This window comes from Apodemus sylvaticus, chromosome 7, assembly GCF_947179515.1.
Source record: "Apodemus sylvaticus chromosome 7, mApoSyl1.1, whole genome shotgun sequence".
NCBI classification, from domain to species: Eukaryota; Metazoa; Chordata; class Mammalia; order Rodentia; family Muridae; genus Apodemus; species Apodemus sylvaticus.
Genome location: NC_067478.1, coordinates 121,084,025 through 121,099,408, shown reverse-complemented (window position 1 = coordinate 121,099,408; position 15,384 = coordinate 121,084,025). Strand labels below are relative to the sequence as shown.

At 42.5% G+C, this 15,384-nt stretch overlaps 1 protein-coding gene across 1 annotated transcript in view; it reads right to left on the bottom strand.

The window, feature by feature from the left end:
• Nucleotides 1-14,852, bottom strand: part of LOC127689841 (uncharacterized) — a gene marked incomplete at its 3' end in the record, with an annotated part of 43,674 nt that extends 28,822 nt beyond the window's left edge. The window contains 1 exon segment of the mRNA XM_052189409.1: nucleotides 14,838-14,852. Within this exon segment, the coding sequence (XP_052045369.1) occupies nucleotides 14,838-14,852 (15 nt within the window).
• Nucleotides 14,853-15,384: the final 532 nt, after the last annotated feature.

The following is a 15,384-nucleotide window of genomic DNA, read 5'->3' as shown; positions in this document are numbered from 1 at the left end:
ACTGTCATGGACCCTGCTACTCTCTTGCCTGGTGACAATCTGCTCGTGCTCATCTATGCATGTCACATGAAGGGAGATGACATTAGGTCCATGGGTACTGCAGTCCTTAGTGTAACTGGAACATTTTGGGCCCAGGCCAAGACTCTCAGCCCAGAGAGAAGACCTGATCCATTTTATCCAGGCTGGGGGAGGACCTCTGAAAGATTGATCATTCTAAAAGAACTGGCAGGATCTACTACCTGACCTTCACAAGGATATTCATCCGGGATACAAAACCTGCTCTCTGTTTCTAGTCACACCTAGGCCAGAGAAGATCTAAGGGATGATTTCTCTGCCAGAAGCCAGGTTGGTCTGTCCTCAAGTAAATCCTACTAGGCAGCCCTCTGCCCCATCTCCACTCTCACTGATCATGCTCAGTAGCTGAAAAGATCCCCAGGAGCTTGTCTGCTGATTTGCCCTCCCATAAGGGTGTGGTACAACAATGGCCTGGCTATCACAGCTACAAACCTCTCAATCAATAGCTAAAATTTAGGCATGCCATTACTGCTATGGACCTTAAGAGTCTATCCAAGCCAGGCAGTGGTGGCACACACCTTTATTCCCAGCACTTGTGGTGCTGAGGCAGTTGATTTTTGAGTTGAGGCCAGCCAGGTCTACACAGTGAGTTCCATGACAGCCAGGGTTACACAGAGAGAAACCCTATCTCAAAAAACAAACAACAACAACAACAAAACACCCCCCCAAAAAAACAAAAAAAAAAACAAACAAAAAACATCTTACTTTGTTTAGCTGGGCATTGGTGGAACACGCCTTTAATCTCAGCACTTGGGAGGCAGAGGCAAGCAGATTTCTGAGTTCCAAGCCAGCCTGGTCTACAGAGTGATTTCCAGGACAGCCAGAGTCTATACAGAGTAACCAAATCTTGGGAAAAAATAACCAAATCCAAAAATAAAAAGAGAGAGAGAGAGAGAGAGAGAGAGAGAGAGAGAGAGAAGAGAGAGAGAGAGAGAGATTTTTCTTGCAAGGCAGTGGTGGCATCACACCTTTAATTTGCAAGGCAGTGGTGGCACACACCTTTAATCCCAGCACTTGGGATGCTTGGGCAATTGATTTCAGAGTTTGAGGCCAGCCTGCTCTACATCTTACTGTGTTTAGCCGGGCAGTGGTGGCGCATGCCTTTAATCCCAGCACTTGGGAAGCAGAGAGAGGCAGATTTCTCGGTAAGAAGCCAGCCTGGTCTACAGAGTGAGTTCCAAGATAGCCAGGGCTACACAGAGAAACACTGTCTCAAACAACAACAACAAAAAAAATACATTGCTGGTATGGAATTTTAGGGTTCTAATCTGCCAGGCAGTGGTGGCACATGCCTTTAATCCCAGCACTTGGGAGGGAGAGGGAGGAGGATTTCTGAGTTTGAGGCCAGCCTGGTCAACAGAGTAAATTCCAGGACAGGTATGGCTACACAGAGAATCCCTGTCTCAAAAAACAAAAACAAAAAACAAAAACAAAAAACCAAAAAAAAACCAAAAAACATAAACAAAAACCAGGGTTTTCCACCAGGGTAAAAATAAATTATCAGACATTGAAAGAAACTATTACACACTGGATAGACATTCTGCCTTTGCTTTGGGTCCTCTGTGCCCCATGTAGAGAGAGATTTACTCCCAAAAGAAGTTCTATTGAGAACAGCTCAGTGCTACCCTGGGATCCCCAACACCCATGGTCATGTCTGGAAGCTGATAAAGTCTTTCTACAGTTTCAAACCCATTCCCTGCTCTCTTCTCTGGTTCCTGCCCAATAGTAACCACATCTGAATGCCATATTTGTCAGAAAGGAACAGAAATTAATCTGAAATGAAACTCACACATTAACGCCAAAGATTGACCAGCATTTTCTAATGCTTTGTAGAATGATTGAATCTTATCAACTATTATCACGACTCATTTCCTCACAAGATCAAATTTCCAAAAGCTGTGAATAGAGATAGGACTTACCCAACACCATTGGAATGGAGAACTGTGAGGAGACAATCCAGCCACAGAGAGAAGCTTCCCCCTTAGGACTTGCTCTTCCTATGAGCAGGGAACCTAATGGCTTCTTCTTTTATAGCCATGAAGACTTGAGGCAATGAGAGCTTGCCTACCCACTGGGGTCTCAACCAATCACTGGCTCTCAGCTGACTTAGGCCCACCCAGCTTCCCTAGAATGGAAACAATCTCATTAGGAGACATGGCAAACATTGAAGAAAGAATGCTACAACACCAACTGTGCATAGAATCTATCTGTAAGAATGTTTTAGAATTTCCAAGGCTAACTGGGAGCATGTGGCAGAGTGTCAGAGAACTGAGACATCCAGAACGTGTCTGTGCTCGTGCTGGACAGGCTTTGTCTTTCTCCCACAACCTCTAAACCTGAAACAGACAAGAGAACAGCAGGGGCCCCACTTCTGAACAACTAAACATTTTAACCAAAAAGTAGCACAAAACACAAGAATGAGAAAGATTTTTGCTGGCCATTGGGCTGCATGCACTGTATCCCACTCTGGAGGCAGAGCCAGGAGGATCGATGAATTTGAGAAAAGACTGGTCTATAGATCCACTTCCTGGAAAGTCAGGATTACAAGGATCAATTCTCTCTTTCTCTCTCTGGTTTTTCGAGACAGGGTTTCTCTGTGTAGTCCTGGCTGTCCGCGCACTCTGTAGACCAAGCTGGCCTCGAACTCAGAAATCTGCCTGCCTCTGCCTCACAAGTGCTGGGATTACAGGTGTTGGCCACCACACCGCCTGGTCCATGACCTCATTTTACAGACCAGGCTCCAGGCTGGCCTGATGTCTGAGATCTGTATGTCACCATGCTTTTGGTTGGTTTGTTTTGTATGCCTCTGTCTATCTCTGTACCTCTCTGTCTCTCTCTCTCTCTCTCTCTCTCTCTCTCTCTCTCTCTCTCTCTCTCTTGGTTTCTCTCTTATTCTCTCTGTCTCTCTCTGTCTCTCCCTGTCTCTATCTGTGTGTGTGTGTGTGTGTGTGTTTGTGTGTGTTTTATGGGCATGCCCTCAGAGCACGTTCATCACAAGCCATCTATCATGGTTTGTGGGATTAATGAGACTTGAATGTATGTTCTCTGTAATCGTGCTAAATACTCTTGCCTATTGGGCAGTCCACACACCAAAATTTCTAATTTCAAATGAGGCTCCAAAATTTTGGCTCAGACCTTTCACACATACATTTAAGGAAACAGAATATTAAAGATCATAGATTATGTGGTTTCTCTTGATCACAGTTGACTAAACAATGAAAACTTGCAGAATCTGCCATGCAGGGATACACAGGGTGTGTGAGATGGGTTAGTGACATTAGATCTTTGGTTGCCTTGGGAATGTGACACAGTCTTAGGGAATCCAGGGTAACAGATGCAAAGGCCCATGGACATTAACAATGAAGCCAGCCCAGGATATCAACATCACCCAAGGTTGGTCCAATTGACAATGGGAGTGAACAACCAAAAGCTGAGGTAAATTATCCTGGGTCCTCCAATAGGGGGGGTAACATAGCAACAGGCCCTGGCTAGGAGTCACAGACACAAGAGGAGAATACTGGGGCATCCAGTGGGTGTGGAAGTCTACAGGAGTGGACACAGGGACACTGAATGTCACAATAGGAGAGTCTATCTTTTCCAAATTGTACTGGAGCTACTACCTAGAGCAATTAGACAATATAAGGAGGTCAAAGGGACATAAATAGGAAAGGAAGAAGTCAAACTATCACTATTTGCAGATGATATGATAGTATACTTAAGTGATCCAAAAAAAACTCCACCACAGAACTCCTATAGCTGATAAACAACTTCAGCAAAGTGGCAGGTTATAACATCATCTCAAGCAAATCAGTAGCCTTCCTACACTCAAAGGATAAGCAGGCTGAGAAAGAAATTAGGGAAACGACACACTTCACAATAGCCACAAACAGTGTAAAGTATCTTGGGGTGACTCTGACCAAACAAGTGAAAGATCTGTATGACAAGAACTTCAAGTCTCTGAAGAAGGAAATGGAAGAAGACCTCAGAAAATGGAAAAATCTGCCATACTCATGGATTGGCACGAATAATATAGTTAAAATAGCCATCTTGCCAAAAGCAATATACAGATTCAATGGAATACCCATCAAAATCTCAACTCAGTTCTTCATAGAGTTAGAAAGAGCAATTTTCAAATTCATCAGGAATAACAAAAAACCCAGGGTAGCTAAAACTATTCTCAAATTTCAAAGAAATTCTGGGGGAATCAGCATCCCAGACCTCAAGCAGTACTAGAGAGCAATGGTGTTAAAAACTGCATGGAATTGTACAGTGACAGGCAGGTGGATCAATGGAATAGGATTGAAGATCTAGAAATGAACCCACACACCTATGGCCACTTGATCTTTGACAAAGAAGCTGAAAACATCCAGTGGAAAAAAAGATAGCCTTTCCAACAAATGGTGCTGGCTCAACTGGAGGTCAGCATACAGAAGAATGGGAATTGATCCATTCTTACCTCCTTGTACAGAGCTCAACTCAAGTGGATCAAGGACCTCCACATAAAGCCAGGCACACTAAAACTATTAGAAAAGAAACTGGGGAAAACCCTTGAGGAAATGGGCAGCGGAGGAAACATCCTGAACAGAACACCAATAGCTTATGCTCTAAGATCAAGAATTGACAGATGGGACCTCAAAAAATTACAAAGTTTCTGTAAGGCAAAGAACACCATCAAAAGGGCAAATCAGCAGCCAACAAATTGGGAAAAGATCTTTAACAACCCTACATCTGAAAGAGGGCTAATATCCGATATAAACAAAGAACACAAGAAGTTAGACCCCAAGGAAACAAATAACCCTATTAAGAAATGGGGTACAGATCTAAACAAAGAATTTTCACCTGAAGAACTTCAGATGCCTAAGAAGCATCTTAAAAAGGGTTGAACATCATTAATCATTAGGGAAATGCAAAACAAAACAACCCTGAGATTTCACCTCACACCGGTCAGAATGGCTAAAATTAAAATCTCAGGAGACAGCATGTGTTGGCAAGGATGTTGAGAAAGAGGAACACTCCTCCACTACTGGTGGGGTTGCAAGTTGGTACAACCAATCTGGAAATCAGTCTCACTTTTCCTCAGGAAACTGGGCATGTCACTTCCGGAGGACCCAACTATATCACACCTGGGCATATACCCAGAGGATTCCCCAGCATGTAATGAGGATACATGCTCCACTATATTCATAGCAGTCCTATTTATAATAGCCAAAAGCTGGAAAGAACCCAGATGTCCCTCCACGGAAGAATGGACACAAAAATATGTGGTATATATACACAATTGTGTACTATTCAACCATTAGAAACAATGAATTCATGAAATTCTTATACAAATGGATGGAGCAGGAGAACATCATCCTAAGTGAGGTAACCCAGTCTCAAAAAAATCAATCACGTTATGCACTCGCTGATAAGCTGATATTAGCCTAGAAACTTGCATTTCCCAAGACATAATCCACATATCAAATGATGTCCAAAAAGAACAGAGGAGTGGCCCCTGATTCTGGAAAGGCTCAGTGCAGCAGTGTAGGGCAATACCATAACAGGGATGTGGGGAGGGGTGGATGGTGGAACTGGGGGAGGGAAGAGAGCTTATGGGACTTTCAGGGAGTGGGGAGCCTGGAAGGTGAAATCATGTGAAATGCAAATAAAAAATATATCAAATAAAAAATAAAATATTGTCTAACTCAAACAAAACAAACAAACAAGCAAACAAACAAATAATTGTCCTGGATGATCATTCCAGAGGCACGGTGACCTTAATTGCTCCCAGAGAAACACTGTCAGGATGTTTCAGGGCACTGCAGTCCATTGAGAGCCCTTCTTGAAATCAGGGATGTGAACTAGGGCATCCAGGTGCTGCTCCTCAACCCTTCCACAGCCCAACAAAGTCTGTAAACAAACCGCCACAGGTGGGACTGCAACAGGTATTTACACAACTAGATATGGCTAACTCAGTGATCAGGGAAACAACCTGCCCCAAAGTGGTTTCCTGTGAGAATGGGGATACTTTTGGGAGGGGTCTTCACATAAGATTCACCTTCCGTGACAGGAGACGCACCGCTTTTGCAGGCAAACACAGGAACCCCTCAGGTGGCTGGGAGTCTGGAGAAATGCAAAAGTCTTGGGAATGGGAAGCATCCCCAGTGATGGGAGAAGAAGCCAGGATCTCTCAGGGACTCCATGGAGACTGGCAAATGAGGGTCCCTGCCGAGACTAGCCCAGCCAGGAATGGGGCCCCTGGAATGAGGGTCCTTGAAATCCAGGTGCCTCTGAAAAACTCTAGCCTCATTATTAAAATTGTAACAGTCTGCTGTACTGAGAGTCCAATGATTTTGTATAAGAGAAAAACCTTTATCATCTGTATTAAGGTGATTAATGGTAAATAAAGCATAGCTTAATAATTGATGAGGTAAAGAAGGGTGATAGTGGCACACGCCTTTAATCCCAGCACTTGGGAGGCAGAGGCAGGCCGATTTCTGAGTTTGAGGCCAGCCTGATTTTCAGAGTGAGTTCCAGGACAGCCAAGGCTACACAGAGAAACCCTGTCTCAAAACACAAAAAAAGGATGGGCACTGGTGTCACACACCTGTAATCCCAGCACTCTGGGAGGCAGACACAGGAGGATTTCTGAGTTCGAAGCCAGCCGGGTCGAAAGAGTGAGTTCCAGGACAGACAGGGCTACACAGGGAAAACCTGTCTCAAAAAAAAATCCAAAAAACCACAAAACAAACAAAAAATTGATGAGGCAAATAGAAAGACTACTAGATTTTAATCTTTGATGTTGAGCCTTAAGATTTTGATGAGTCCTTTCTATGATAGCCTGTCCTTGGGGGTTATATGGAATTCCCATTGTATATTGTATACTCAGTTGACTGCAAACTTTGCCAAAGCTTGAGAAGTATAAGTTGGAGCATTATCAGTTTTAATTCTTTTTGGCATACCTGAGGAGGAGGAGCATGTAATAAGGTGTTGTATGACATGTTTCTCAGCCTCCACAGTTCTTGCAGTGGCCATAACCACATGAGAGTAGGTATCTACAGTAACACATACGTAGGCCAACTTTCCATATTCTGGGAATTGAGTTACGTCCATTTGTCTTGTTATGTCCATTTGTCATGAAACTTGCGCCTTAATGCCCTTTGGATTAACTCCCATTTTTAATGGTTGCTATACATCAGGACAATGTTCACAGTCCTTCACAATTGGCCTAGGCTGTTTTCATGTCAAATTGAACATCCTGTACTCTCTCTCTCTCTCTCTCTCTCTCTCTCTCTCTCTCTCTCTGTCTGTCTCTCTCTCACTCTGTGTGTGTGTGTGTGTTTCTCTGTGTCTTTGTCTCTGTCTCTCTCTCTGTCTTTCTCTCTCTCTCTCGCTCTCTCTCTCTCTCTCTCTCTCTCTCTCTCTCTCTCTCTGGTTGTTTCAAGAGAGGGTTTCTCTACATAGCCCTGTTGTCCTGGAACTCACTATGCAGATCAGGCTGGCCTCAAACTCAGAAATCCACCTACCTCTGCCTAGCAAGTACTGTGATTAAACTCGTGAGCCACCACTGCCCTGCTGAACATCCTTCTCAAAGCCAGTGCAATCTGATAATGAAAAGCATGACTTTCTAAAGCTTGTTCAACCATACTAGCAACCAAGGGTTCTTTTGTTAATAAATCTGCCATAGAATTTCCTTAAGCCACTGGACAGGGCAGGCCAGTATGTGTACTGATATGTTCTATAAAATTTCCTTTTTCTTCATTGAATTATCTTTTGCAACAAAAGCAAGAGTGATATAATTTTGGAATTTCCAGATATAAGAGCTGTCTCTATATCAGAAAATAATCAAACTACATAATTTGAACTTGTATAAAGGTTGACCTCTTCAAGTATATGTTCAAGGGCAGTAATAGCTGCAATAATTTTCTCCTGATGTGCAGACATTTCTTTTGCCTTTTGAATAATCACAGGTCTATCTTTCATATAGATGGCTTAAATTCCATGGATGACACATCTGTAAATAGTAAGAGGGCTTCAGAAGTAGGTTCTGATGCTAGTATAGAAGGAAAGATTATTCCTCTTCCTTCTACAAGCTTTAATATAGGGTGCTGAGGCACATGACATTTGATTTGTCCCATATAATGAGCTAATGCATTTCCCCAATCATCTGCAGTTTGACGTAAATACCCCAATTGTTCCTTATTATATGGAATACAAACTTCATGAGTTTCTTTGACAAATAGTTACCTGGATCCTAACCTCACTTTAATAATTAACTGACTACACATAACAGGATAAGAAGGTATCATTTTCACTTGACTCTGAGTGAGATATATACATTCCCATAAAACTTCTTGCCATAAACATGCAGTAGGGTGTAAGATGTTTTAAGAATAATAAGCGAGCAAGTTTTTAAAAAGTTTGTTTGATTTACTTTAGCATCTTGTATCATTTGCTTTATCCATTCTGATTGTTTTAATGCTTCTTCTGTAAGCTGTATTTTAGACTTAGGATCAGGATCTCCTTTAAGAATTTCAAACAAATTAAGCAATTGTCCTGTGGTAATTTTTAAATAAGGTCTTGTCCAATTAATATTTCCCAAATATTTTTAAAAATCATTAAGTGTCTTTAATTTGTCAATCCTTAGTTGCAGTATTTGAGATATAATATATTCATTATAAATTATTTTTGCAAGAAATTTATTGGCTTGTATACTGGCTGGTTTTGTGTGTCAACTAGACACACACTGGACTTATCACAGAGAAAGGAGTTTCTGTTGGGGGAAGGGCCTCATTGAGATCCATCTGTGGGGCATTTTCTCAATTAGTGATGAAAGGGTGAGGGCCCCTTGTGGGTGGTACCATCTCTGGGCTGGTAGTCTTGGGTTCTATAAAAGAGCAGGCTGAGCAAGCCAGGGGGATCAAGCTAGTAAGACACATTTTTCCACGGCCTCTGCATCAGTTCCTGCTTCCTGACCTGCTTGAGTTCCAGTCCTGACTTCCTTTAGTGGTGAACAGCAGTGTGGAAGTGTAAGCTCAATAAACACTTTCCTCCTCAATTTACTTCTTGGTCATGATGTTTGTACAGGACTAGAAACCCTAAGACAAATTGATACCAGTGTAGTGGGGTATTCCTGTGACAACTTTACCATGTTTTGGGGAGGATTGAGGAAAGGCTTGGAAGTTTGAGCTAGAAGAGCCAATAGGATGTTAAGAGCTCTGTGGAAAGTTCTGTAGGGGCTTGGAAGATAATGTTAAGAACAGTGCAGGATATGGTGGCCTGGCTTGTGACATTTCAGAGGGAAGATTAAAGTCTCTTATCAGGTGCAGGTTTTGATTGTGAAGATTCTGTGGTTTTGATTACCTGGGGCTGAAGAATCAGCTGTGACTAACAAGATAACAGAACCACTAAAGCAATCCTTTGTGTTACTGGGAATATTGATGCTGGTTAACAGGGGCTAAGAAATTAGTGGTGATTAAGAAGAGACCAGCATCACTGAGGTGAAAACTTTGGGAAGTGTTTTCTGAGAGCACAGAGGCTGGGTTCCTGAGAGAGCCACGGTTGTATTTTGTGCTGTGGCTAGACTTGGTACTTTGGAAGATTCACCCAGGTGGTCCTGGTTTTGAAGGCATGAAGTGGTCATGAAGAACAGTTAAGGCTCTGCACTGTTTGAGGCTGTGGAAGGCCATTGGTGAAGGTGCAACCTCAGATGCAATTGAAGGCCCAAGACTGAAGGCGTCATGCAAAGAGTTGAGGCTTGGCACCATGAAAAAGAGCCTATGCCACGCTATTGGTGAAGCCTAGTTACAGCAGAAGACAGCACTGTTTTGTAGATGCCTGTGCCATGCAATGACCACCAAGAACAGCAGCAGCAGTGGAGTACTGACAGCTGGAGCCTAGAAGACAAGGTGTGTGTTAGAAAAGGCAGAGCTGGAGATGTGACCCAAGCCCTTGTAGAAGCCCAAAAGTTCCTGAGTTGGATCCCAGACAATGAACCTTTGGACTTTGAGTTTTGCTTTTGATTGTGACTGTACCCTGACATTTTTCCCTCTTGATGGAAGAAAGTATTTTAGTGAAGCCCACAGTTAAGAGAACTTTGTATTTTCAAGAGACTTTTAATTTTAAATGATATTGGACATTTTAAAGGGATTGAAATTTTAATATTTAAAGACTGTGGGACATTTAAACTTGTAGATCTAGGGGATAAGGAAGGATTGAGGCTTAATAGTGATGTGTTTTTGTGTCAAGTTATCAAGGGGTCAATTGGACTGGCAGGTTTTATGTGTCTACTTTACAGAGGCTGGAGTTATCACAGAAAAAGGAGTTTCAGTTGGGAAGTGCCTCCAAGAGATCCATCTGTGTGTCATTTTCTCACTATAGGGTTTAAGAGGGGAGGGCTCCTTGTGGGTGGTACCATCTCTCGGCTGGTATGTGGTGGCACAAACCTTTATTCCCAGCACCTGGGATGCTGAGGCATTTGATTTCTGATTTGGAGGCCATCCTGGTCTACCAAGTGAGTTCCAGGACAGCCAGGCCTTCACAGAGAAACGCTGTCTCTAAACAAAAAACAAAAAACAAAACCAAACAAAAATCTTACTTTGTTTAGCCGGGCAGTGGGGGTGCACGCCTTTAATTCCAGCACTTGCAACGCAGAGGCAGGTGAATTTCTGAGTTTGAGGCCAGCCTGGTCTACAGAGTGAGTTCCAGGACAGCCAGGGCTACACACAACCCTGTTTCAAAGAAATACAAAAAAAATAATATTCATTACCAGTATGGACTTTTAGAGTTCTAGTCTGCCATGCGGTGGTGGCACATGCCTTTAATCTCAGCACTTGGAAGGCAGAGCCAAAAAGATTTCTGAGTTTGAGGCCAGCCTGGTCAACAGAGTAAATTTCAGGACAGTAATGGCTACACAGAGAATCCCTGTCTTGAAAAAACAAAAACCAAGAAATAAAAAGAGTTCTACACCTGGGTAAAAATAATCAGACATTGAAAGGAACTATTACAAAAAGTGGGTAAACCTCCTGCCTTTGATTTGAGCTGTCTGTGTCCAATGTAGAGAGATTTACCCCCCAAAAATGTTCTCTTGAGTACAGCTGCCCTTGGATGCCCAACACCCAGGGTCCATGTCTGGAAGCTGATAAAGTCTTTCTACAGGTTCAAGCCCATTCCCCGCTCTCTTCTCTGGTTGATGCCCAATAGTAACCACATCTGAATGCCATATTTGTCAGAAAGGAACCTAAATTACTCTGAAATGAAACTCACACATGCTGGCCAAAGATTGACCAGCATTTTCTAATGCTTTGTAGAATGATTGAATCTTATCAACTATTACCACGACTCATTTCCTCACAAGAACAAATTTCCAAAAGCTGTGAATAGAGATAGGACTTACCCAACACCAGTGGAATGGAGACCTGTGAGGAGACAATCCAGCCACAGAGAGAAGCTTCCCGCCTTTAATCTCAGCACTTGGGACGCAGAGCCAGGAGGATCTATGAATTTGAGAACAGCCTGGTCTACAGATATAAATCCTGGAAATCAGAATTATAAGGATCAACACTTTCTCAATAAGACAAGGCTAGGGGATGGGGGCAATGCCTCTTTATATATTTAAAATTATTTCAAACTTGTGTCAGTATTGAGATACAAAAAGTTTACATTCCATACAGTCAGTATTGAGGACAGATTTGCCCTCAGTGAAGCCAACTGAAAAGTAATACTAAAAATGGGCATATCATCAGGGCTTGCAGGCACACACCTTTAATCCCAGCATTCTGGAGGCAGAGGCAGAGAGGTATCTTTGAGTTCCAGGTCAGCTTGATCTACTAGGTCACTTCCAGGACAGTCACGGTTGTTACACAGAAAAATCCCATCTCAAAATCTTAAACAGTGAATAAACAAAAAAGGTGAAGTAATCCTACATGGTACTCTACTGGATCTTGTGGGTATTTGTTCAAATGGAAATTACCAGTAGTCCCTAAGATTCAAACTGGGCCTGAAACTGTAGACCAGTAAGTCATGGCTGTCTGGACATTATTCACCTGATTTCCACCTATGCTTTTCCCTTCTAACCATCTTTCCAGAGCCTTTAAAGGAGGTTCCTCTCTCACGGTGGGAAGGTTATGCCCCGTGTGCTGCTTCCCCCTCACGGTGGGAAGGTTATGCCCCGTGTGCTGCATTCAAGTCCTTTGTGTTTTGCTAACTTTACTGTGGTAGTAATTCACTCAGTTCTTCACTTTGAATAAATAAACACTTTTATTTCCTACATAACAAAGCAGACCCAGAACTCATCAGTCAGCCCAGTATGACTTTGAACTCCAAATCTTCCAGCCACTCCCTTCTAAGTCTTTCTTCCCCCACTGAGATGCAATTATACTAAAACCTGCCTTTACTGTCTACACCTCACAAAGTCTTAGTGTTTTGCTTGCTTGTTTGTTTACATGTATTTGGTTATTTGACTTTGAATTCTGGTATCAACATTACCTTAATTGTATTTAGCTTAATTTCACATCTCAGTATTCCCTTTGATTGAATTATCCTGGAATGATTCAAGGTGATCAGAAATTCAAAGTCTTTCTTAGCTACAGAGTCAGTTGGAGGACAATCTTGGATAAAGGACACTCTCTTGATCTCTGTCTCTCTGTGTCTCTGTATATTTTTTCTCCCCCACCCTCCAGCCCCCTCAGTCATTTTTCAAGACAGGGTTTTCATGGTGTAACCCTGGCTGTCCTGGAACTCCCTTTGTAGACCAGGCTGACCTCTAACTCAGCTCTGCCTGCCTCTGCCCTGAGTGCTGGGGTCAGGGCATGCACAGCCATGACCAGGATGATTCTGCAGCTCATGAAAATCAGGAATGGTGTATTGTGTTTCTTCACTCATAAGAGAGTACATTTAGAGAATGGTGCTACCCAGGAAATATTTAGAACAGAGTCAGGATTAAAGGAAGAGTTTCCAGACTGAATGGTGACATACACCTATAACACCCAGTACCTGGAAAGTGCACACAGAGGAGCTGGAGTTCAAGGTCAGCCTCTGTTCCAAGGAGAGACTGAGGCTTATGTGGATTATAGGAAACCCAGTCAAGGCAAAAGTGAGTTTATTCAATATTCTCCAAAATAAACCCAGTGTCACAAATTCAGTCATTGGTGCTAAATTGTCCTTTCTCCCTTGCTGACAGGGTCCATGTCATTATCATTTAAGGAAACTGTTCACAATAAGAAAAATTGTCTTTGAAACCTAAGCATTGAACATTCTTAAAATACATATGACTTTTAGTCTAAAACAATAACTATCTCTTCTCTCAGACATACCTAATTAAAAATAATTTAAATCTAAACTCACTAAGGTCATGTGCTCTAGTGCACACTTAATAATCTTAATAATCATTTGAGGATTTGGCTCATTTTCTTTATTTTAAAAAAAAAGTCAAAACAGAAAACTTAAATTGCCAGGAATAAGATGCTGTATTAGTTTGGGTTCTCTAGAGTCACAGAACGTATGGGCAGTCTCTATATAGTTAGGGAATTTGTCGATGACTTACAGTCTATAGTCCAACTCCCCAACAATGATCAACAGCAGCTGTGGATGGAAGTCCAAGGATCTAGAAGTTGTTCAGTCCCATGAGGCAAGCAGGCAAGGAAGAGTGAGTAAATCTTCCTCCTTCCAATGTCCTTATATAGATCTCCAGCAGAGTGTGTAACCCAGATTAAAGGCTGTAGGTCTCCAGCAGAGGGTGTGGGCCAGATTAAAGGCTCTAGTTCTCCAGCAGAGGGTGTGGCCCAGATTAAAGGCATGTGCCTCCATGAACTCGGAGATCTCCTTGTCTTAGCCACTATGCTTCAAGATCTCCATACCAAGATCCAGGTCAGAAACTTATATCTCTGAGCCTCCAAATTAGGATCATAGGTGAGCTTTCCAATTCTAGACTGTAGTTCATTCCAGATATAGTCAAGTTGGCAACCAGGAATAGCCACCACAGATACACACACACACACACACACACACACAAACTATTTCAAGCTGTATATTAAATTAAATGAAGTTCAAAATGTTTTTAATTGTTTAATGTTTGATTTGTGGGCAGGGAGAATGTCTTAGGCAGTGGGGACTTTTGCAGCCTGAGGACCTGGTTCAGAACTCAAGGACCCACATGATGGAAGGAGAGACTTGACTTCTGGAGATGTTCTCTGACCCAAGCACATATAGTGGCAGGCTCAAAGCACAATGGCATACAATAAACAAACAAATGTACAGAGAGTGGGAAAGACAACATGTATTGAATTTATTGATTGCTCTCCTGTTACTCTGTCACAGCCAACATTATTGTTGATTGAGACTAGACAAAGATGATTTACAGGTCAGAGGTGTAGTGTAGAATTCCTTTCTTTGGGTGATTTACTTTTGGGGGGGAGGGTTGGATTGGCGACGCTCTACCTAGTTTTGACTGACCTGCAACTCCCTAGGAAGAGCAAGCTAGGCTCAAACTCAGACATCTGTCTTTGCCTCCAGACTGCAAGGATTTTGAGATGTGTAACCCCATGCTCAGTGAGCTACCACTCCTACATTCAAATGTGTGTGTGATTTGAAATAGGTCTCCTGAGTCTTAGGCCAGACCCCAACTCACAGTAAAGCAAAGTGAACCTTGAATTCCTAGTTCTTTATATCCTTCATGCCTCAAGGCATTACAGGCATTATAGGTTTGGGCCACATGTCCACCACTATTTCACATTTTCAAACTTTATTTTAAGTTCAAAGTCCTACCCAACTCCTGGAGAACTCACTTGATTGCCACTCATAGTTGGTGTCCCTTGGTCACTGTGTGGAGATATGTGAGGCACAGCAACCCTTGTCTTCTAAGTGGAAATCATGCAGGAAAGGAAAACAGCCCCCCCAACCCATCCACCCCTGTGAGCATTCCCTCTGCCCATTGCCTGCTCTAAGCAGCCTCGGGGAGGTGAAAGTGCCCCTGGGCTGAGCCTGAAGGAAAAAAGTCCACTTCTTTCCCTCTCATGATTTAGCTCTCCTTTTCTACCAATGATGAGTATAACTAGAAAACTCAAAATTCAACATTCTCTGAAAAAAAGTGGGAAAACTTCAAGATAGGGTACACAAGGGATACAGGAAACCTGGGTAGGATGGGCTTACCCTTCTGCACAACACTGGCTAAGATGACTTTAAATAATTTTTACTAGGTCTTTTTTAAAAGAATTAAAGAAGGTGCTGAAAATAACTTGTCCCTTACATGGCTTCAGATATTAGATTAAAAGATGTTAAAAAAATTTAGGAAAATGTAAAGTTATAAGTAGGTCTCAGTTACTATGAAAAGGT